The following is a 24,075-nucleotide window of genomic DNA, read 5'->3' as shown; positions in this document are numbered from 1 at the left end:
TAAAGATGTCACTTCAACTGAGTCTTAAATACATGAATAAGAATTATTTAAGAGTTATATAACTCAATGATTTTTCAGCCCCAGATATATTTTCCAGTATTTATATAGTATAAACAGAGAGGAGGTAATAGTCTTTTGAGCAAAGCTAAATCCAGACATGACATGATTTCTGCTTTGAAGTCATCTTCAGTAACTACCTTTCAACTGGACCAATCTTGTCACTGAGGGACGGGAAAAGGTGTATCAGGCACTCAGGCACTCATTCACAAAACAGAGAACACTTAGGGATCTCAAAGAAACAGCAACCACTGTCACCTCTGGCAATGGCAAGAAATTGGAGCTGTCCACCGTATTACCCTGACCTCCCTCATCATGAGCAATTATTTGAGCAGCTAGCCCCATGCCACATCTTGTGTTCCTTGTAACTCTTTGAAAGGGAGAAACTGGAAGCGATCATTCTCCAGAAGTCTGATTCTCTTCCCAGACTTTATTTTGGAAGAGCTTGGGTCCTTTATTCTTAGGAAATATCTTTATGGAAAAAAACACGTTATTTTCCATTTATACAGTTTTGATAAAAAAAACTGCACGTTTATAAAATGAAGGTGGGGTTATTTTTATTTAAATAATTAAATGGGGATTAATTTCATTGGGGGCCACACCAAGGGGTGTTCAGGGCTTACTCCTGACTCTGCACTCAAGGATTATTCCTGGCAGGGCTCAAGGAACATGTGAGATATCAGGGATCAAACTCTGGTCAGGCAAGCTGAGCAACTTACCTATATATTGTCTCTCTAAGCCCCATATGCAGGGGATTAAAGGCCAACAAAAATGTTCCTACGTGCATTACAATAAAAAAGATTATGTAGATGTAGTGCAGTCTTCTTACCATCCCTCCTCAAGACATTTTTGCTATACCTCCCCTCCCCATAGTTAAAGAGGAGAGAACTGGACCAGAAAATTATTATACAGAGCCTTCTTCTGAGAAGCAGTAAAATGAACCCAAAGGCAAATATTCATTTCTTTTTCCAATTACACTGGCATGTGGATCTTCCTGACCCAATGCTTAGACTAGAATTGGAAATATAAGCAATCCTATGGAGGAATTTACGAAAGGACACATTTGTAAATTTGAACTTAACTTCAGTGGGATATTTTTTTCTTCATTTTGCTACCCAATGCTTTGGTCTGTGCAGGCACACACAGCTTGGTTGAGATGGTGGGCCTGATCATGTTTGGAAACATTGTGGGTTTTCGACTATAAATGGTTTAATTTATTTGGAGGAGAGAAGTTGAGCCACACCCAGTGGTTCCTGGAATTTACTCCTGGCCTTGGGCTCAGGGGATTTTCCTGGTGGGGTTTAGAGGCCCCCTGTGGCTCAGGGGTCTGCACCAGGGTAGGTCATGTGCAAGACAAGGGCCTTTACAACCCTGTGCTATCACTTCTGATATCACTTCTGCTAGACAGAAAGGTCTTAATAGAATGGCATGAAGTAAGGCCACAAAAGGCAAGGAAAATAAATCAAGTATCTCTGGATGATGATCTTGGCTGAAAGTGTATCTCAGTGTGTGAGGACCTGCACTGAGTGTATGAGACCTGGATTCAACCACCAGCATCCACCCTGCATCCCTCCCCATATACACACAAAGCTAGATACTGTTTGTTTGTGTGTGTGTGTGTGTGAGTAAATGGTTTTATAGAGAGAGCTATAAGGAGAGTCAGAGATGGAGAAAAGTAAACATCACATGTGTGATACAGGCAGCATAGGATGTCTTATAGTTTCTAGTAAAAATCACTGTATAGACTTCTCCTGTATTATGGCTCCACAGTAGCAAGAATCACAGTCATAGTACAGTCATAAGCATACACTTCCTCACTTATCATGCCCAGCAGAGCACACAGACACTCAGAAATATTTGTAGATAGCTCAAGAGGCCCTCATTTCTTGAAGCATATATAGGAAACACACATTATGATTGCCAGCTTATAAGGAAAGATGGGGTGTTCTTAGTATGAATGTTTGCTTATCAAGGCAGACATTTGCAACTATTCTAAAGCCCTCTCTTCCCAGCAAAGTCCCTACTTTCAACTCTCGTGTGCATACTCAATAATGGAGCTGATACTCTACTACGAGACTTCAGCACTTAATGTAGCAATCCCAGTGAAGACCACATGCCTTTCACACTCATTGGCACCAGGTCAGCACAGCTGCTTAGATAAGAATACCAAACCCAAACCTTCTATCTAAATTTGCATCTTACTTAACCTTTAACAACTTAGAGAATTCGTCCATGAGAGTTTGTCTCTACTGATCTCCTACTTCAATCCAGAGTCTGCACTGTCTACTGTAGAAGTTGTGAATATTTGGAATCCTTTTCACAGTTGTTACTCTAAAGTCGGCTCAGTCACTATTAAGTACAGATGAACTCAGTCCTGGGAATCAAAACAGGATCCTGTATGTATAAAGAATTCATTTCTGAAGGAGATAGGAGCTAGAAGAAGATTGTGTTCTTGCAACCAGCAGGGATTTGGTGTCATGTTGAGCTTCTTCCTGTATTTCTAGAACTAGACAAAAGAGAGCAAATTTTTAAAAAAGTACCCTGACAATCTAATTTCAGAGACTTGTCAACTGTAATTCCCAGACTACTAATTGCCTCTCAGATCTGCTGAGAAGCATCGTTTGATAAGAATGGACACTGAAAACCATTCTCTTACCCTGCCATCTCCCTTTCTGTTGATTAAAGAATATTTGAAAAGAAAAAAATCACATTTTGGAGGCAAACTGGTGTCAAACCTGGCTGACTCCCTCACCACAGCTAAAGAGACTAGCCAAAGAGTGTTCTTTATAAAGTTGGACTCATGTTGTTCCTGATACCTAGTCTTCTTATTATTTATCAGTGTCTTGAGTTGTTCAATACTACTAAGGAACAGGGTGATTATAAAGCTTTGAGAAGAAAAGACATGCTAACAGACCCCAAGTGAGAGGGTCAAGTAGCATTTTGATGATCTCCAGAAGATGGCAACAGGTAGAGAAAAATAATCCCAGCCGGGTGATGTAGTCCAGAGAGGTAAATCAAATGGAAAGCAGCTTTGACCAGTCAGTGCACGAAAATGTAAGGCAAGATAAGTGAAATGAGTCAGAAAGAGAGGGATAAACATAGAAAGATCGCACTCCTCTGTGGAATATAAAGTAACAGAATAGGATATGAACACCCAAGTATAGTAGAGATAAGTTCCAGGAGGCTCACCCCACAGCTTGGAGGCTGGCCTCACATGCTGGGGGGAAAGGCAGCTCATATAGAGAAGGGAACACCAAATAAAGGGTGTCGGGAGGCTCCACTTGGGTTGGGAGATACATGCTGAGTGTAGACTATAGACCAAATATGACGCCCACTCAGTACCTCTATAGCAAACCACAACACCCAGAAGGACAGAGGGAATTAAAGGGAATGCCCTGCCACAGGGGGGAGGGTGGGGGTGTGGGGGTGGGATGGGGGATCCTGGGAACAATGGTGGTGGAGAATGGGCACTGGTGGAGGAATGGGTACTCAATCATTATATGACCAAAATGCAAACATGGAAATTTTTAAGTCTGTAACTGTACCTTACAGTGTTTCACTAATAAAAAAAAAAAATAAAGAAATTGGAACCTGTAAGAGAGGTCAGACATAAAGGCACCTACCTTGTATGCAATGACCAACATAATTGATTTCAGGAGCACTACTACCAGGAGTGATCCCTGAGCACAGAGCAAAGAGTAAAATCTGAGAATTGTGGCTATAAAAATAAAAACAGTATCACTGTATTACTGTCATCCTGTTGTTCGTCGATTTACTCAAGCGGGCACCAGTAATGTCTCTGTTCCTCCCAGTCCTGAGATTTTAACAGCATCTCCTTATTCATCTTTCCCAACGATTGGAGGCTTTTTCGGGGTCAGGAGAATGAGACCTATTGTTACTCTTTTTAACATATCAAATATGCCATGGGTAGCTTGCCAGGCTCTGCCTGTGCAGGCAGAATATTCTGGGTAGCTTGCTGGGCTCTCTGATAAACATATACACACATATATATATATATGTACATATATATATGATTTGTTGATTTGTGTGTATATATACACATATATGTATATATATATGATTTGTTGCCTACTGTCTGAACTCCATCAGATATGGTGTGCTAATTATGGAAAATGGGTAGGAAGTATCTTATAATGTGTCCGGAAAGCGGTCTGGAGCGTGGTGGCAGTTGGGTGGTAGTGGAGATCGGCTCTCAGGGCTGTGTCTCTTGGGGCAGGGAGGGTTCTCACCAGCCCCTTTCTGGGGCACCCTGAGTGATAACCGCCTGGCACAGAGTCCAAAAAAACTCTTAAATGAACAAAAATAATTCTAAGACCTATATTAAACAAGTGTAACATGGAAGTATTACTGGAAAATTATGGAATCAAATGAAATGTCTTTAAAGAACTCTGCTACCATGGACAGATCCACAAGCAAGAATCTTAGCAATTCCTAGAGAGAATAATTCTCTCTTAACACCATAGCATTTGAAGCCCCCCAACGGAGACCCAGCTAATCTAATAAATGATGATGTCATGGTGGGGTACAGGTGGTAACAAAAATACACAAATATAAGAGGGGAGAGAAAGGATGAACCCTCTCTAAAGACTCAAGAGAGATTTAGAGAGAAAGTTGAAATTAACTTAAAGACTAAAATATTACTGGAGATAGATCTCAATAATGCTATCTCTCATTTGGATCACATGTTTTTCATGTAAAAAGCCTGGATTCACATCCCCCAAGCACTGTCAGAAGCAACCACCAAGCACCAAGGGAGGAGGAGCATCTGAGCACTGAAACTCAGCAAGCAACAGACATTCCAATTAGAAATAATAGCTGTGCAAAGGCACAAAGTTATAATGAGCATTAGATATTTCACACCCAAGCAAATTAGAGCAAATAGGAAATAGAGGTAGGGAAGAAAAGATACAGAAAGACCAAACCAGAGACTCCTCAACTTATTTGGCCTGCCACTGCTTTTCAGCAAAAACATAGCTCAGTAGCACTGTATTGATTTGCTCAAGCGAGCACCAGTAAAATCTCCACTGTGAAACTTGCCGTTACTGTTTTTGGCATATCAAATATATCATGAGTAGCTTGCCAGGCTCTGCCATGTGGGCTGAGTACTCTCGGTAGCTTGCCAGGATCTCTGAGAGGGACAGAGGAATTGAACCCGGGTCAGCTGCATGCAAGGCAAATGCCCTACCTGCTGTGCTATCGCTTGGACTGGAGCAAAAGCAGTGGACTGGACTGGAGCTCAATACCCCTTTTTAAACCTACCTTCTTTAAGTAACCAATCAAAATATGCCCAGTTTAACCCAATGGTACTACCAGTACCCACCTGCAACTGTGGCAGTTTCCCAGGGGCTGGTATTGCCCACGTAGAGGAACACTGGAATAAAGCAGATGCTGCATAGTAGAAATTGAAATTTTCTTAGCAGGTAAGGATTTGGAGGTTTAATATTAGGAAGACTTGAACCAATTAATAATTTTGCTACATAATCTGCTTCATTTCAACTGTCACTACCCAAATTCATCACAACAAGCCCCTCTTCATGAAAAGAGAAAACAAAAAAAATGTTGATTTTGCCTGATACTAGTATTAATAGTGCCCCTTTTCCCCTCAGAAGTAACTCAATTTGGACAATAAATTATAGTCACTCTACTGTTGAGTGTACTTGTCTCTAGTTGTGAACATTCAGAATCCTTTCTTTAATCCTCACACTGCTATCAGTGGGGACTTGGAGAGACCTGGGGAGTGAACAAGATGAAGTAGAGTGAAAAAGATGAAAAAGTTGGAGATAATTCCCAGTATTCTGGCTTGGGAACTGATGATTAATTAGTAGAGAAAGATTTGACAGCTGAAGGTCACCTGAGAATTTGAGATAATAGTTGCTCTGGGAGCAACTTTGGATTTATTCTCAGGGAATAAACACGGCTTTTTAATTTACAAAAGGTAGGAACAAAATTGATTCAAGAGGAATAAAAGCAAAATAATATCGATAACCAAGAAAAATTATGACTTTCAAATTAAAATCCTATGTAGGATTTTGGCTAGACTTTGTGATAGCAATATTGCTTTCCACAAGATGTCCAAAATTTGGAGTTAGACTATAATTGCCCACCCCCTGCATGGCAAAATCTGCCTTTCTCTGTTTTCTTTATTATAGTAGCTAGGTAAGAGTCTAAAGACTTTAGCATCCAATGATGTAAAGTCAGACTATTCATGTTACTTAACTATGTCAGGAAATTGTGCAGATATAGATATTGGCATTGTTTTAGGAATAAATTATAAAGACCAAGATGAGGTGGTAGAATGAAGAGAACCCAGGGATGCAAGAATCCTGAGTTGCAATCCCCGGGGCTACTAATAGACCAGGTAGCTTTCAGTATATTAATGCCTATTTCTAGGTCCCAATTTTCTCTTCTATCAATGTTTCTGTTATTAACTTCATTCTAGGATTTGGGCAATGTTAAAATTACTTCATTTATTGAGGCTGTAGAGAGATTACAACAGATAGGACTTTTGCCTTGCACCTGGCCCAGGTCAGTTCTTGGCACCCCTATGGCCCTCTGAGCCCTGCCAAGAGTAATCCCAATAGCCTAGTCAGGAATAAACCTTGAGAACCACTGAGTGTGGCTCTAAAACAAACAAAACAAAAGTTACAGTTACTTCATGTGTCGAAAATCCTGTGCCAACTAGGTAACTGGAAATTGTTACATTGTTTCTATCATGACCTTTGTCTAGTCTGTGTAGACAGTTTTGTAGAAAGTCCATGGAACGTACTATGGCTCTTTACCAGTGTTGCTGAATTCTTTGGTTTAACTGCTATCCCATTCTTAGAAGAAAGATGCATCAGCTTCAGAAATCACGTTAACTCTTCACTTAAAATTAAGAGCCACATGAAAATGTAAGGATTACCTGCCTCACTTCCTTTGAGGCTACCTCTATATCCCATAACATTCTGGTCGATGATCTAGGTTTTAAATGTGCAACTAATGGATCCTAGCAGTATACTCCAAATAGGTTGGTTCTAGAAGATCAATAGTCAGTCAGGGTGGACAGGTGACTTATGTTACCTCAGACTAGCTCTGTCCCAATTCACTCTGCCACAGTTTCCATGCTTGGTAGTGATGGAAAGTAATTAATAGATTTTTTCCTGCCAAATTTGTTGTATGAACAGTCATGGATTTGAATCCAGTTTGCTGGTTTGTGTGAAGTTTAGAAAATGTTATTGGAAGTATCAAGCTGATGGCATATATCCTGTCCCTGTGAGGAAATTTGGCATTAATTAATTCCATAACAGGCAAAAAGAACAACTGAGGAAAGGTAATTCCTGGTAACAAAGGTGCTTTTTCTGCCAGCACAAGGGGAGTAAATTGCTGCCATTTGGGAAACACATTAATTCTTCCAGGCTACCTGTGCCAGGCAATAGAATAAAAGGGCAATTTATCAAATGGTATCTTAATAGCCTAGACGGGTTAATGCACCTTTAGCTGAAGACTGTGCTCTTTCCTATAGTCCAATCATGATGGTTTCTTCACAAAGTCATTTAGCTTAGAATATAACTCCATTACCCTCAACAGCAAGAGAAGAAAAGTAGAGAAAGAGGGAAAAGAAAAATAAAAGAGAGAAGGAATTTTCACATAACCATTTTGATCTGCTTCTTAATATCAAATCTACATTTGCTATACCATGCTCTTTGCATCATTTTACCTCATACCCTCTTTTGTCCAAAATAAAGACCCATCAATAAAAATTGCCATCATTTTAATCAAAGTAAATTTAAAGCCTAGGAGAACTCACAATATGATGTGATTAGTGTGGTCCAGAATAATCTTTAATTAAAGATGCCATTGACATTAACAATGGTATGCGAATATTTTTAATGGATCAGAATAAAGGTGTACCTTCGTTCAATAACAAGAAAGTCACTGGTTCATGAGTTTGATTGCACATTGTAAAGGAATATCACATACTGCAATTATTTTTATTTGCATGTACCATTTCTTTTATTGCTCATGCTGTAAGTAGAAATTAACCTCTACAACTAAGATATTTAACATATATCATCATGTCCACTTCACTTAGTGATAGCCTAATAAAAATGCTAGAAGACACCAGCGCATACCAATAATGCCATTCTTGCTTCCTAACTGTCCTTTAAAAATTTGGACAATGCCCTCCTAACTTCCTTTGTTACAATCTTCTAAACAAAGGAAGACTCCATACAGTTCTGTACGGGTGGGGAGCTTCACTTTGGAATATAGAGTTGGGTGCCAAGAGTAGAAATAATAAAGTAGCGCAAAGGTGAACCCACACCTCATCATGATTTGGACTGTCTAGGGGACAAAGCAGAGGAGATCTCTGCGGGCTTACCCTGGAAAGTGACGAGGCTTCAGATACCCTGATGCTAGACAGTCTGGCCCTCTCCAACCTCGTCTGCATCCTAACCCCAGAACCCTTGAGTGTGTTACTTCACCTTCTAATGTTAAGGATTTTGCAAGGGAGACAGTAGCCTGCACTATGCAGATGAACCCAATATAAAGGACCTCATGAAAGCAAGCACCATATTTCAAAGTCAGAAACAGACACGAAAACACTGTACTTAGACTTCTGTTTACAGATCGAAGCTTCATTTCTCCAACTAAGGAACATGGATGGGAGGCCTCCAGATTTAAAGTTTTAAAGGAAAACTAAGAAAGGAGAGCAGGCACTCTGGTAGAGGGTGTGGTGTTGGAATGATTCACACAGAAGCCTTCCATTGACAGTACTGTAAGGCAAAATGTCTAAAATAAAATTTACAAAAGCAGAGAAACAGATCTCCCCATAGAGCCTCCAGAGAGAAAACCGTCTTACTGTCACCTTCATTTTAGCTGATGACATGTCTCACCCGCAGAACCACAAGATAGTAGATTTGTGTGTTTTTGTCAGTGACTCTGCATAAGTCTCTGTTGTGAGCACTGTGTAAGGGAGTGTTTCTCCAATGCTTAAGAGTGCAATCTTAGTAACTCTCATGCCAGCTGTTTTGACTCAGAAAAAAACTCTAGATTTGGAGAATGTCCCAAGGAACATCTTTTCCTTTGGTTCCTTCCAGTATACGCACCCAAACATTCAACCCCTAACATACCTCCACCACCCGGAACAAGACAGGAGATTCAAGATAAGCTTTGTCACCTGGAGAGTGGGACTTTGGCCATGTGACTTCGTGGACATACGCGTATCTGTATATCTGAAGATGAAATATGGGCCTGATTACTCCTTAGGCCTCTCCCAGGCTGATACCAAATGATTTTGTGAAATGGGATTCAGGTTTTCTCCCCAAAAGGCTGTTTTCTCCATTCAAAATGTAAATGAATAAACAACTGAGTAGATATGAAAGATGTCACAGCCGCATGCTGCGGAGATCCATTCTCCTCCTTTCCCCTCACATCTTTCACTTAGAAGCACTTTCAGTGAACTATCATCCCACTTCTAGTAAACAAGCTAAATGCAGGCCTGACACTGCATGAAAGATGAAGCTTAAATTGTGTCTAGGAGCTGGTGATTTACACATGATTTGTGATTCCTTTAGTATATTAATTGGTAAACACCCTATGAATGTGTGTGTAAACTAAAGCCGTTTAACATATGCAAACAGTTTAATCTCTCAGTGTGGTGATGCTCCAATTTCAGCAAATTCAGCTCCTCATTCCAGTGCGCATGCAGTTCCCCTCCCACCCAACCCTCCTCCTGCCATCTCACTTCCTATGATCCTATTTCAGAGAAAATCATGTGGGTGACCCAGATCTTTAAACCCTTTAATAACAGAACAATATGCTTCTATCTGCAGTGAATCGCACTCATTGCTTTTGCAATCCGCTGTTCTAACGGTTCCTTTCCCTGACCCAACTAATAGAATATAATAGTTGGGTGAATTATAACATTACTTCCAGTTACTGGTAATCAACACCCCCCCCCCAAACCAGACATTCTTCTTCTCTCATTAAAACACATGCAACTATAAAAAGAAAATATAGGAACAGTCGTCATGCAGTTTAATTTTCAGTCATAGTTGCCTTTATATTGAGTCTTTAAACTTCACCAGCAACCATATCCTTTTGCCTATTGTATCAGTATTTGACAGATCACTGAGCCACCTCTGCATGAAGTATCACTTGGAATATTTTCTAAAAAGCTTTGCTACTTTTTTTCAAATGTCAAGGGCTATCTTCCATGGAGGGACTACAATGAAATGAACAAATTCCTCCAATATCTCTGAAAGACTGAATCAGATTATTCATTGGTGGTATTTGGGAATATAATTTTTAAGAAGTTGTTCATGGAATTCTATACCACATTCATCTAGAAAGATGTAAAGAATAAAAGAACGTTCTCTTATGATACAAAGATTCTATTCAATATTACTCTTTTCCTTTATTCTGTTCTTCACTCTCTGTCCTCCCTTTTCAGAAATTATTTTAATAAATCTTGTGTAACCTGTATAAGAGCTAATGCCCTCAGGAGACCTTACCACATGATTGGGGTGTCTGATAAGCCCAGCAGGGTCTACATGGCTAATGGTGCCAAGATCTTTTCCAGTTTAGCCCATTTCCTGCCATCTATGGTCACTGTCACTGTCACTATCATCCTGTTGCTCATTGATTTGCTCGAGCGGACACCAGTAACGTCTCCATTGTGAGACTTGTTGTTACTGGTTTTTGTATGTCTAATATACCACAAGTAGCTTGCCAGGCTCTGCCGTGTGGGCAGGATACTCTCAGTAGCTTGCTGGGCTCTCAAAGAAGAGGGACAGAGGAATCAAACCCGTGTCGGCCGCATGCAAGGCAAATGCCCAACCTGCAGTGCTATCACTCCAGCCGTCTTTGGTCATCACTAGAACATATCAGGACTCTTACCCAAGGAAAACCTTAAGCCTTTATTTTCATCTGTGACAATGTTATCACCCAAAGTCAGTAAATGGGAGAAAAGACATATGAGTTTAAACTGTTTCTCACTGGGCAGAAATCTGTAGTTTAGAGTTACCTTGCCATGAGCTCTAATTTTAAAACTTAAGTACAGCTTCCATCTATCTGCCGTTTATATCTATGCCATTAAAATATAATTTAATTATATATCAACCCAGCGCCTGGCAGAGTGAAACTATCATTACTCTCCTGCCTGCATTCCTGACTGATACCCTCGGTAAAGGTGATCAAACCTGCATTAATCTATAATATAGACCATACGGAGGAAATGAAGAAACAATAATTATCAAGCACAGCATGGCAGACAACAACAATGAAAAATCTCCTCATGAAATATGGGGCTGGTGGTTTTGCTTAAGAAGGTGACAGATTATATATCTGGGTTCAGGTGAAGAGCAGAAGCAAAGGCTGTGAGGATACACCCTCTACTGGCTGCTAGGTCAGCTGATGCTCCCCGGCACGGTGTCCTCTTGGCACGGTGCACAGAAGGAAACCCTGTTGAATCTCCGTTACCTGTAAAGGTTTGGAGCAGGTATCTCCTCACTTCTGCCATGCGACCTGTCACACATCCGTACATGCACACATACACGCACACCCCACTCTTTGTGGTTATCACTGATCCTACTAATGTCATTGCACAAATTCTGGAAAAATTATCCTTGAGACTTGATCTCATTCATTCCATTTTTTTTACTCAATTTCAAATTGAAGGAAAAGTTTCAGGAACTGTGTAAAGAATTCTCAAGATTAGGCAGTGAATATTGCTGTGACCTTGCTATCTACTTTGCAGACATTATTCATGAATTACTTGTTAACTAAATGGGCTAGAGCGATAGTACAGCAGGTAGGGTGTTTGCCTTGCACGTGGCCGACCTGGGTTCAATTCCTATGCCCCTCTCGGAGAGCCTGGCAAGCTACCGAAAGTATCCTGCCCACAAGGCAAAACCTGGCAAGCTCCCCATGGCGTATTCGATATGCCAAAAACAGTAAGGACAAGTGTCACAATGGAGACGTTACTGGTGTCCACTCAAGCAAATCAATGAGCAACAGGATAACAGTGATACAGTGTGATACTTGTTAACTGAGTAATCTGAAAATCCAAGTCTGACCTTGTCATTCTATTGTCTTAAATCTCCTTTAATCTGAACCAATTCCTGAATATGTTTTGTATTTTATGCCACTGGCTTTCTTTTGGATGGTGGGAGATGGAGTGGGGGGGAGGGGGCAGTTTCACTATCCATCACCTTGATTTTTTTTTTCACTTAGATTCACAATATGTACTTTTGGTAATGAGGTTCTAGACATGATGCTGAATTCTTTACACTGTGTTACATCAGGAAGTATATTACGTCCATTCATTCTGTTCTTGCAGTGTTAATTTTGATAACTTGAGTCAGTCTGTGTATGCAAGGCCTCCACAGCAAAAATTCAAAAAGAAGCTTTGAAACTGTGTAAACATTTTTATATACATGGACTGGAGCCCTAGTGCAGTGGGTAGGGCATTTGCCTTGCACACAGCCGACCCAGGTTTGATTCCTCTGCCCCTCTCAGAGAGCCCGGAAAGCTACTGAGAGTATTCCACCGACAGAGCAGAGCCTGGCAAGCTTCCCATGGCGTATTCAATATGCCAAAAGCAGTAACAAGTCTCACAATGGAGACATTACTGGTGCCCGTTCGAGCAAATCAATGAACAATGGGATGACAGTGCTACAATGACAGTGCTTACCTTAATTAACATTTAAAACAAACTTTTTTTATTCTTCAAAATTTCACTGCCTGTATTAGGACTCATTCATAATTTTGTTGTTTTCATTTCTGGGAGGACCACACCCAGCAGTGCTCAGGGCTTACTCCCAACTCTGCCCTTTTGAGATCACTGGGGAAGCTACCGAGAATACCCAACCCGCATGGCAGAGCCTAGCAAGTTACCCGTGGTATATTTGATATGCCAAAAACGGTAATAACAAGTCTCACAGTGGAGACATTACTGGTGCCTGCTCGAGCAAATTGAGCAAATGAACAACAGAATGGCAGTGCTACAGTGCTATTCATGGAATAACAATGTTTTAATACATTTGTCATCCCCAAAGCATGCTTCTAACAAATACACGGCCTATAAAGAAAGGACAGGTACGAGCTCAAGGTTGAGCAAGAAGAGATCACATTATTGATCTCACCATAGGTGCATGATATTAACCTTACTACTCTTACACTATTTCCTCTCAAAGCTTCTATTCTCAGGTAGAAACAAGGGCCAGGACCTGGTCCATGGCAGAAAGCTTGCCACAAAGCGGGAGGGGGAGTGCAGTGGGAACAGAGAAGGGACCTTATGTCAGTGATATTGGAAATGATCACTCGGACAAACACTGAGTGCTGGAAGGAGGTAAGGTGATATGTTTGACACTCTTTCAGTAACAGCATTGCAGTCCACAGTGCCTAAAAGGAAAGTGAGAGAGAGAGAGAAGAGAAGTGTTGTCTGCAGAGGCAGGCTGTGAGAGCGGGAAGGGGGATATGCAGGAAACTGGGAACATTGATGATGAGAAATGCACACAGGTAAAGGGATGGTTCTTGAAACATTGTGTGACTAAGTCAATCATTAGAAGCAATGCTGTGTGGTGTATCTCAAGGTAATTCAATTAAAAAAATCTTAAAAACTGTTACTACTCTTAAAACAATCAGAGCAGGGGTTATTTGCATCTGTGCAAATAAGGCTCAGAAAGACATGATTTCCCCTTGGCCCTTCCCCCCTCTGGTTTTCATTGCAAAAAAGTGCTTGGCTGGGCTATCACACTGGGGACACTCCCTACCATGAAGAGCTGAGAAGACCAAGAACATTCTCTGCACTCCCTACCATGAAGAGCTGGGAAGACCGAGAACATTCTCTTTACCAACCTCCAGTGTTCTCTATAACTGTTTTGCAGTTCTTGGATTTCTTTCTGGCCACTAACCCACGTTAGCCATACAGGTCTTCCTGTCTTACCAAACCACCAGGGGAAATATTCCCACTGACTCTTGTGAGCGCACACTTCTGCCATGGCAGCTTTGCAGTTGGGAGATAGTAAACTAGCCAAGCTACCAGGGTTTCCCCCTCTCGAAACCTCGCTGGTCCTGTCTGAGCAAAAGGCAGTTGCTCAGCAAGCCGTCTGGTTCTACAGACCTCACTCTTCTTGTCTTTTTGTACTCAGAAGCATTCCTAAACATGACAATGTATATCTGGTAGCCAAAGCCCCAACAAACAGACCCAACAAATAGACTTTTCCATCTAGGCTGGGCATGTGATGTCCTGAATTGGTTCAAATGATGGGCCTGGGGGCTGGAGCAGTAACACAGCGGGCAGGGCCTTTGCCTTGCACGCGGCCAACTCGGGTTTGATTCCCAGCATCCCATATGGTCACCCAAGCACCGCCAGAAGTAATTCCTGAGTGGAGAGCCAGGAGTAACACCTGAGCATCACTGGGTGTGACCCAAAAAGCAAAAAAAAAGAAAAAGAAGAAAAAATCAAATGATGGTCCTGAAACCACTGCTGTTATTAGGTCGGAGTTATTTTTCATTCACCAACATTTTAGAAAAACACACTTTCTCCAACCAAGAGTGTGAGTATTTTCTTGTCACATATTATGTAATGTGGGAAAACTTAAATGCCATCCTTATTTTCTTTGTGGCTCTTCATTTTTGCCCAGGCCCAGTTAAAGAATCTTACTCTCTGCCTCGGGTGTCGTGAGTCTGTAGCCATGGCTATACTTGGGGAATAGCGCCCACCCTAATTTCCCATGAGACATTGGAAGATCCAAGAGATCTTATCAGAAATCTCAGGGAACGGAAGTGCTTTGGTCACAGAGAACAGAAGCCTGAGTCCAGCATGTCCCATTATTCCATGACCATTGCTTGATGACTCCTGCGTGACCTTTTGCTGTGAACACCTGCCTCCACAGGTGTGTCAAGAGCTTTAATTAATATTTGTAAATCTCCTTGATTGCCACCAATAGGGGGTAGAGGTAAAGGGCAAGTCTTATTAATCCTGCAGGGATGGAGAGATTAAGTCTTGTTCCTTTTGCAGAGAGAGGCCTACACTCACAGATACTATTTTCACAGCAGGAGGATTAGATATAAATCTTTATTTACTTCCTGTGCACTTATGAAAATGCCTAGTGCCTGCCTAATGCAAGGTTCTCTTTCCTGTTACCGCCAGACACTTGCTCTGCACCACCTCCATGCCTAATGCTATTTAAGTTATTACCAAGCAGAGTCTTGCTATTCACTCTGAGTGTCAGAGTTCATCTAATTAGCTGATTTCAGTTCATTTGGCATTAAATAATTCCCCAAATTCCCATATGTTTGAACAATATGTTCAACAAGGGGGATGATTTTCTGAAAGCAATTAAATAGTTCTTTTTAGGAGAGCTTGTCATCGGTCACTCATCAGCATCCCTGCTATTCCTGTCTGTGATGAATGGATCCGCAATTACGGGGAAGGCGCTCAGCCCTCCCCGCGGCCGCTGGCAGGACGCCACGCGCAGCCTGACACTTCGTGCTGCCTGTCGAGCGTGTTGGAATTTTCCCTCTTTTCTCCAAACTCCAGTTTATTGTTCCAGTCTCTCCCTATAACGTTTGTTATGGCTGATAGGCTACTTCCCCAGCTCTGCCCGCCTCACGTGCCTGCCCGGCTGAGGGTAAATTGCGGATCGATTTCCTGTGTCTACTGTGATGTTCTGATTGTAGACCTGGTAGAATCGAGTCTCCGTAAGCTGTGTGGTGATGCCGGCATTTTTTTTTTCAAGGCATCTCCAGTGCTGCTTGGGCGAGGGGGGAGCCAGGGTAATCATGCTCAGGTCTGTTTTAGGTTTCATAGTTATAAGATGCACCTGCTTAGTTATATGGCTTGACTTTCATTACAGCAGCAAATTATAGATAATGAGCTAAAGTGTGACCATTAGGAACTTGAGAGAGAGCAAGCAACTGCAAAGGGGGAAAAATCAGCTCAGAAATTAATAATATGGCCTGAAAAATCATAGGAAAACTGTTTAAACAAGAGCATGGGGAAAGATGCTGCCTTTTTTTTTTTTTTTTTGTTCCATATGAATTTCAGGATTGCTTGATCCATTAATGCTGCCTTTTTTTTTTTTTAAATTTATTTATTAGTGAGTCACAGTGAGGGTACAGATGCTGCCTTTTGATACTAAATTTCACCTTAATCTTGTTCAAAGGGTTCTTAAAAAAAACAGGAATGTCACATAAAATATAATCCTAGGCAGAGGGAAACAAGGGGTTATTATATGAGTCTTCACCCCCATGTAGCAGAGTTCATTTGACAGTCCAAAATTGCTCCATCGACGATTTTCTGAATCTCTGTACTTCTTATATGTGATAATGCAGCAAAAATATCAAATATCAAGTTCAAACATATAGGGAGTTGGTAAGAAAAAGAAAATACTGAGTTCTTCTCATTGATAGCTATCTTATAAACTACAACCCCTCCATACTGGTGGCTGAGATTTTTTTTAAAGGACAAGAAAATGAAAGAGGAAGGCATTCAATGAGATGAGATCAATTCTTTTTAAATGTTACTTTCTTTTATCTTTTCCATGATTCTGCATTCCCACTGTAAATAATTCAGAGTGCAGTAAAATCTGAACACCGGGTTTGGGTAGAATGATATAAATTTAGATCTAAACTGGGAGAGAGTTGAAAGATCTATATTTATGCTTTTGATTTATTCCCGTTTATAACTGTCTACTGTGCTATCACTATGTAACCTATATATTTGTGTCGAGCAAAAAATAAATGTCTCAAAACCAGAAGAGATCTACTCAATCTGGTTCTGCTTGGTGTTGTTTTGTTCCATTATAATTTGTTTTATTGCATATTAATATAAAAAATATTGATAGACTGTGTTGTTGGGAGAAGAGAATCTTGTGGCAAGACGGCCAGATCTGTCATTTCCATTAAGTTCTTGTCTTTAGACATTAGCAATGTGATCAACAAGAATAAAGATTCAACAGCTGGTACACACCAGCCAGGTCTTTCCTTTTCTCTGTTCTGCTCTAAATTTCTGTGGAAGTACTTTCCATTTCTTGTTTATTTGTTTTGTTTGGGGGCCACACTGCAGTATTCAGGGGTTACTCCTTCTCTCTTCACTCAGTGATCAATCCAACCAGACCCATAGGGGATGCTATGCTGGGGATTGAACCCAGGTCAGCTCTGCACAAGGCAAGTGCCTCACTCGCTGTACTCTCTCTCTGGCCCCAACATGTTCCATCTTTCCTGTCAAAACCTCCCTTTGAAATCTAGACGCACTCTCAGTCTGTGTGTGAGTCCTTCGGTTAAGAGCCTTTTCTCCAGACTGGTTCTCTGCATGGGGCTGCTATCAGGAAGTCCTGGAAAAAAGCTTTTGTTCAGCCTCACTCTCAAATGTATTCTCTCCTTTACATGTTCCTCTCTTTTATCCTCCCCAACTGTGAAGCCTCCAGTCAGATGGATGCGAGGTGCTTCTGAGTCCTGAAGTCACCTGTGGGCCACCAGACATGATTGTCACCACTCCCTTTGCCTTGACCATTCCACACTGTGCAGATGTCAGTTCTGAGCACTGGAATATCCATCTGAAGAAGAGGACACAGCAGGGAAAGTGGGAGGTGAGACCAACTTGCTCCTTGTTCTAAAGCTGGGATTTGGGATATAGACTTCCAGTCGTGAATTTTCTACAATATGCCCAGATCTGATTTGCAATGATGTATGTGTGAAGTCTATGCAGCATTATTATAAGTGCATGGTACAAAATCTCAGGGCTAGGATGAATGGAGACGTTACTGGTGCCTGCTCGAGTAAATCGATGAACAACGGGATGACAGTGATACAGTGATGGAGTGAAAATTAAAAGTAGTATTTGAGTCCCATCAGTGGAATAGATTTTACCTTATGTTCTCAATACATCAAGGCAGGTGGAAAAACAGATTTTCTTATTTTACAAAAGGTTTTCAACATCTTAAAGATATTAGCTAGTGGTTTTCTATGATAATATAAAAAGAGACAAGAGAAGATGTGGAACTTTCTAATTCCTTTTATTAGACTATAGTACTACCCACATGCCAGGTACTATCTTGGATATGTGAAATTTTGATGTTATTTCCCTCAGACCATTCCCCAGGCTGAATTTCTGGCATCTCTCTGGAGGCATGCTATGTTCATAAAATAGACTACTTTGTCCTTTTTTGTCATCATCAGGATTAACAAATCTCGCTTTAAATATTCAGGAATACACTAGTGCTAAATATATTTTTGCTGATTTAATAAATGCATTGAAAATTATGGAATATCTTTGCCTGTGTTGTGAATCTGTATAAAAGTGACCTTGTAGGCAAGAACAAGGGAGAAGTAAGAAAAGAAAATGTGGACACATCAGAGAAGGGCAACCAGGGAGAAAGCCTCAGCAAAGACAGATTGCAGTTGAAATACTATTTTAAGTGAAACCTCTGACTTATCTGTTTGATAGGGATTCCTTTTATGTCCACCTGCAGTCAGTTTGCATGAAAGCAAGTGAATTATCTTGTTGGAACACAATGACCAGGTCCACCTAGCCTTGCATCTTCGCCCCCAGGGGTGTTTAAAGCAAAAGGAGTAAAAGAAAAATCATGCAAAAAAAAAAAAATACTGCTCACTGCAGTAGATTATGTTTGCCCTGCCTGGCAATGTCTTGAAATTGGTCTGTATTCTTTGTTTGAAATGCATTCGACTGTTTATTTGGTTTACTACAACCACAGGCAAATTTCCTGGGGCATAAAGTTCCCTGGGTTTTACAAAGGGACTAGATTTTGGTCTCCTTTCCTTTATGTTTTGCTTTGCCTTGATTTTTACCGCTGCAGTTTTCCTTCTCAGCACCTCCTCACAATCTTTTACTTCCAGATGGTGTTATATTTATGCTCTCTCTAACTGGTCACAGACACCTAAATTCTTATCAGGGAAGGAGAAATGACAATACAGTTTTGAGGCATCATATTCAAGCCATTTATTTAATGTTCTCTCACAAATGATTTGGGGGCAATGAAATATTTGAAAGAAAATGTATGTTGTCTTGACATCAAAAAAAAGGGTTTTCAGTTGTTTTTTTTTTTAATATACAAGTTTGTTAACTGCAGAATAACAACAGACCTAAGACAGTTGAAACAAAGAGCATGAGAGCTGGTAATTAGTAGGAACTATGCTACTGGTGGATAAGACAGGGAGCAGGCAAGGGCTATAGTGAAGGGGAGAGTTCCACCCGGAGGAGGAGGTCCTTGCTGAAGGGTGATAAAGTATTATGGATGAGACTCTATCAGCAACAGGACTGTAAACCACAATTCAAAAAAAAAAGGTTCTAAAAAGTGAAAAAGCACCTTTGATGGGCACAAACTGGTGGGTGGGAGGCTAGCTGTGGCCGGTGAAGGGGCAGCATTGGCGCAGGGAAGTAAGCATCGGAGAGGGTATAGGTGTTGAGATGTAGTATGCCTGAAACCCAATTATGAATGGATTTGTAATTTTATGGTGCTTAAATTTTTTTAAAAAGTATTCAAGTTTGTCTAGTGATATTAATGTTCAAAACTTTTAAAAATCTCAACATCAAACAACTAGAAGAAGGAGAAATCCCAAAATTATATACTATGTCCTATCTAGGTGACTTCCAACATACTAAATATAAACATTTATGGAGTTCTTGGTGTAAATTATTTTGATAGAAATAAAACACTTAACACCAAGAAAATTAGGACAATAAAAAGTCCTGAAAAAAAACATTTATATGACTTAATTTATGGTTAGATGGATGCATTTATGTCTGTCCTTACAACGTGATTGTTAGATCACACCTTCTTTCCAACCTGAGAAAATGTAATACTCTCTTCCCAACAGGAAGTGATGTCAGTGGAAGATGAATCTACATCCTGTTACTGCCTTTTGGACCCGTTTGCATGTCATGTGCTTCTCGATAGCTTTGGGACTTATGCCCTGACAGGAGAACCAATCACAGACTGTGCCGTGAAGCAACTCAAGGTGGCGGTGTTTGGCTGCATGTCCTGTAACTCTCTGGATTACAACTTGAGAGTGTACTGTGTAGACAATACCCCTTGTGCGTTTCAGGTGAGCCTTTCTGTATGATTCTTCCTTTGGTGTCACAAAAGTATGGGGTCTCCCAAAGAGCACTATCAGTGGGAATTCTGTTGCAGAGGGCATGGCAAAACAACCCACATCACTGACTTGTTGGATTTACTGACCCCCGAAGCATGGTGCCCCTTTCTTACTGCCTGTCCACCAAAACATGAGGTACTGAAGTGAGGAGGGAAGGGTTAAATGAAGGCATAGTGAAAACAATATAAACTGAATCATAGACAGAATTCAGGGAAATTTTTTTTCTTTTTGGGTCACACCCTGCGATGCACAGGGGTTACTTCTGGCTCATGCACTCAGGAATTACTCCTGGCAGTGCTTGGGGGACCATATGGGATGCTGGGAATCAAACCCGGGTTGGCCGTGTGCAAGGCAAACACCCTACCTGCTGTGCTATCGCTCCATCCCCAGAAAAAATATTTTTTAATGAGTTTCAACTTCACTAAAGGAATTAGGGAAAAGACTTTGAAAACTTATTGTATATTTTCATGATAGTTCAGGGATAAGAAAACACTCATGACTGAGGAAAAGAAAAATAGTCTCTAGGTCAAGAAAGGAGAATATCTAGATCTCCCCAACCCCCACCAAAAAAAGGAGTTTCTTGATAGGTAGAATTCACAAAAGTTTGCTTATGATGGGTGAGAAAATTGCTTAACTCAACTGAAGGTTGTAGTTATGGAACAACAATTATAAATTAATTATAAATCATACCTATCAGCAGGCAGTTAAACAATATCCTGGACACATAGTCTATTAATTATTAGGGCTACCAGGGCATACATGGTTCAAGGTTCTTTTCCATTTTGGGTACTTTTAATCATGTAAGATGCATTTTAAATTAGCTACTCATGAAGAGTGCAAGTTTATTAATAGCAGCAAGGATAATGCAGAAGTGCCTGTGTAAGCTCTGCCCATATATAAATAGCATAGCCCTCCTGACACACCTCATTCCAAGTCTCTGCTATTCCAGTCCTGGATCATTAAGTCCATTAGACAGAGCATTTCCTCAGTAACTAGCTTTGAAGACAGTGAACTGGAAAAACTCATGTTTACCAATAGAAAAGATATGATGATCTGAATCCTGAACATAAGCTGCCAAAGGGGATACAGTGCCAAAGTGTGTTCCTGAATCTTCCCTGAATATTTCCTTAGTAATACAGGTCTTTATGAAGGACATACTTAGCACTTGGCTGCTCACAAAGGTGTTGGGGCAGGAGTTTAAAAAGTAACTTTGCAGTAGAGAAATCAAACCAACACTGCCCACCAAGTGATTGAGGGTAACCTCAATAGTGATAAGACAGGGGCTGTATGCTCTTTGATATGATGTGATGAGAGTGGCAGAAAGTCTGCTTCTATAGACTTTATCCCAACCTCATCTCACCACTGTCACTGTCATCCCATTGTTCATCGATTTGTTCAAGCAGGCACCAGTAACCTCTCCATTGTGAGATTTGTTGTTACTGTTTTGGGCATATAGAATACGCACACAAGGCAGCACACTGTCCTTGTTACTCTCTCTCCCATCTTAGATGTGAACTTGGAAGAAAACACAGAGCATTGGATTACAACAAATAAAAAACCCTAAGGAAATATAAATGAAATACAGACTTTGAGTTAATGATAGTTAATATTGGTTCATTAGTGTGAAATTCATAAGTATGCTAAGGAACCATATATATCATACTTTTTCTATAAACTAAAGCTAGTTGAAAACATAAAGTTTGTTTGAGTAAGCAAATATGAGGAGTATTTTTTACTTGGGAATCCTTTTGTAAGAACCTTAACTTATATGTCATCCTGTGATTGCCATTTTATGTTCTACCTTGTCACCCTCAATAAAAGGATTTTTCCAAATAAAATACATAACTGCCAGTGATCAAAATTTTAAATTCATTGAGCTAGTCACTACCATTTAACAGTTATAAAATATGTCATGACCATGGTTCCAGCCACCTTGATGGCAGGAATCTGAGGCCCGGTGCCAGCTGAGACACTGTCGGCAGTGATACACCTAAGACAGCTGACTCAAGGAGGAAAGATAAAAATCAGATGCAGGAACTAAATGATTACTTCCTTCCTTCAGGCCCGTGGCAGTGGATCTCAAGGGTTATGTCAGCACAGTCATCCTTTCCTATCCCGGCAATACCCAAATGCCAAAATAACTCCAATATGAGACTCTGAGTTTAGCCAGCGCAGCTACTCTGTCAGCGGGAGAGACTGACGCTGATTCCTACCAAACACTTTCCAGGGCCTAGGAACTCAGAAGGTGGTAAATCTCATGAAAAATGGGGAAACTTTTTGTTTTCACATCTGCAGAAGAGATCTTGAAGAAATGGAAAAGAAAAAAGGTAAACGTAAAAAAGAAAGCAACAAGTAGAAAATGCCTCCTCAATAAGTTATTTTATGAGTAATGATGAGGCTAATAAGTAGGATAATACTGAGATGCAGAAATTTTAAAAGTATTATAATACATTGAATATTAGTTCTAATACAGCTCTGAACATGTTATTCTGATTTTGTCACATTCCAAAGTAACTAAGTGGGAATGAAATACTTAAGATGTAGTCAGTCCCTTTCATTTTGTTAGTGGGTTTTCGATTTACAGGCATCAGGAGACTTATCAGGATCACACCATTCCAGAAGCAACTAGTACACACATCGCTTGCCTCCTAGTAGAACACGGTTTACCTTGAGTCTAAGTTAAATGATAATATTTTCACAACACTTCTAGAATTCTGGTATCACCTTCTAATCTAGTTTCCAGATAGTCTAGGAATGAAAAAATTAAAAAAAAAACTGTTGAACATTTAAAAAAATAAGAATAATCAAGACTTGCAATTTTGTATTAATTCATTTTTCAGAAGTCACTCAAAAAAAAAGTCATCTTCCTGGATGGGATGGTAGCTGAAATCATCAAATTTGGTAATTATTATGAATCCCCCAAAATTCTTAAAATAAGAAAAAAGAGGGGCCTGAGCAATAGTAACAGCAGGTACAGTGTTTGTTTTACATAAGGTTGACCTGAGTTCAATCCCTGAGACCCCATATAGGCCCCGAAGCCTGCCAGGAGGGGGTTATCTCTAAATGCAGAGCCAGGAGTGAGCCCTGAGCACCACCAGGTGTAGTCCCAATACCAAAACCAAGAAAACACTCCAGTGATGCAGTGGGGGAGCACAAGCCTTGCAGGTAGACGGCCAGGGTTCCAACCTAGCACAAAATAATAATAATAATCAAAAAGGGATGGGTATTCGAGCATTGTATAACTGAGATTTAAACCTGAAAACTTTGTAACTTTGTAACTTTCCACAATAAAAAATTAAAAAAAAAAAGAACAGAAAAAAAAAACAAAAACAAAAACAAAAATAATCAAAAAGAAAAGAAAACCTGGAAAGTAACTACTTTCCATAGTGATCGGCAAAGTCTTTCAGAAATCAAATATGTTTAAAAGCTTCTGAAGTCAATAATCAATGTCTTGGTTGAAAGAAAAAAAAATTTAAAACACCTTGACCCAAGTTGGGTGTATATTAATTCAGCCTTATTTTGAAAGGTGAGTTTAGTTGAAAAAACCAGGAGGGCCACGGAAGATTTCTGGTCCCCTCGCTCACTTGGGTACACCCCAGGCTCCGTTCATCACAGCCAGCTGGGAAGTCAGCCCCCTGCTCACCAATTTGGAACTTTCTTTGACAAATCATCCCAAGAGTTTAAGTAACTTTTAGATCCTCTATTTTCACTCCTGCTGATTGCTCCCAGATTCTACCACAGTTCCACTGTTCACAGATAAATATGAAATGCGAGTCTGGGAAATTAGGCTCTAAACGCAACATTTCACTCTTCTCCCACTCCTGTGGGTATTATGCCCTTCTCCGTCAATGTGAGGAAAAGTGATATCTTCCATTTAATGGGATTAAAATATCTTTA

At 40.4% G+C, this 24,075-nt stretch overlaps 1 protein-coding gene across 7 annotated transcripts in view; it reads left to right on the top strand.

The window, feature by feature from the left end:
* The window catches only part of UNC5D (unc-5 netrin receptor D), a 595,849-nt gene that overhangs the window by 526,929 nt on the left and 44,845 nt on the right, over positions 1–24,075 (top strand). For all 7 annotated transcript variants that reach the window (XM_055141615.1, XM_055141626.1, XM_055141606.1 and 4 more), the window contains 2 exons: positions 17,486–17,654; positions 19,903–20,130. In XM_055141615.1, coding sequence (XP_054997590.1) covers positions 17,486–17,654; positions 19,903–20,130 — 397 coding nt within the window. The remainder of the gene's footprint in view (positions 1–17,485; positions 17,655–19,902; positions 20,131–24,075) is intronic.

Source organism: Sorex araneus, chromosome 1, assembly GCF_027595985.1.
Source record: "Sorex araneus isolate mSorAra2 chromosome 1, mSorAra2.pri, whole genome shotgun sequence".
Taxonomy (NCBI): Eukaryota; Metazoa; Chordata; class Mammalia; order Eulipotyphla; family Soricidae; genus Sorex; species Sorex araneus.
Note: the sequence above shows the minus strand (reverse complement) of the source record. Positions and strands in the feature narration are given on the sequence as shown.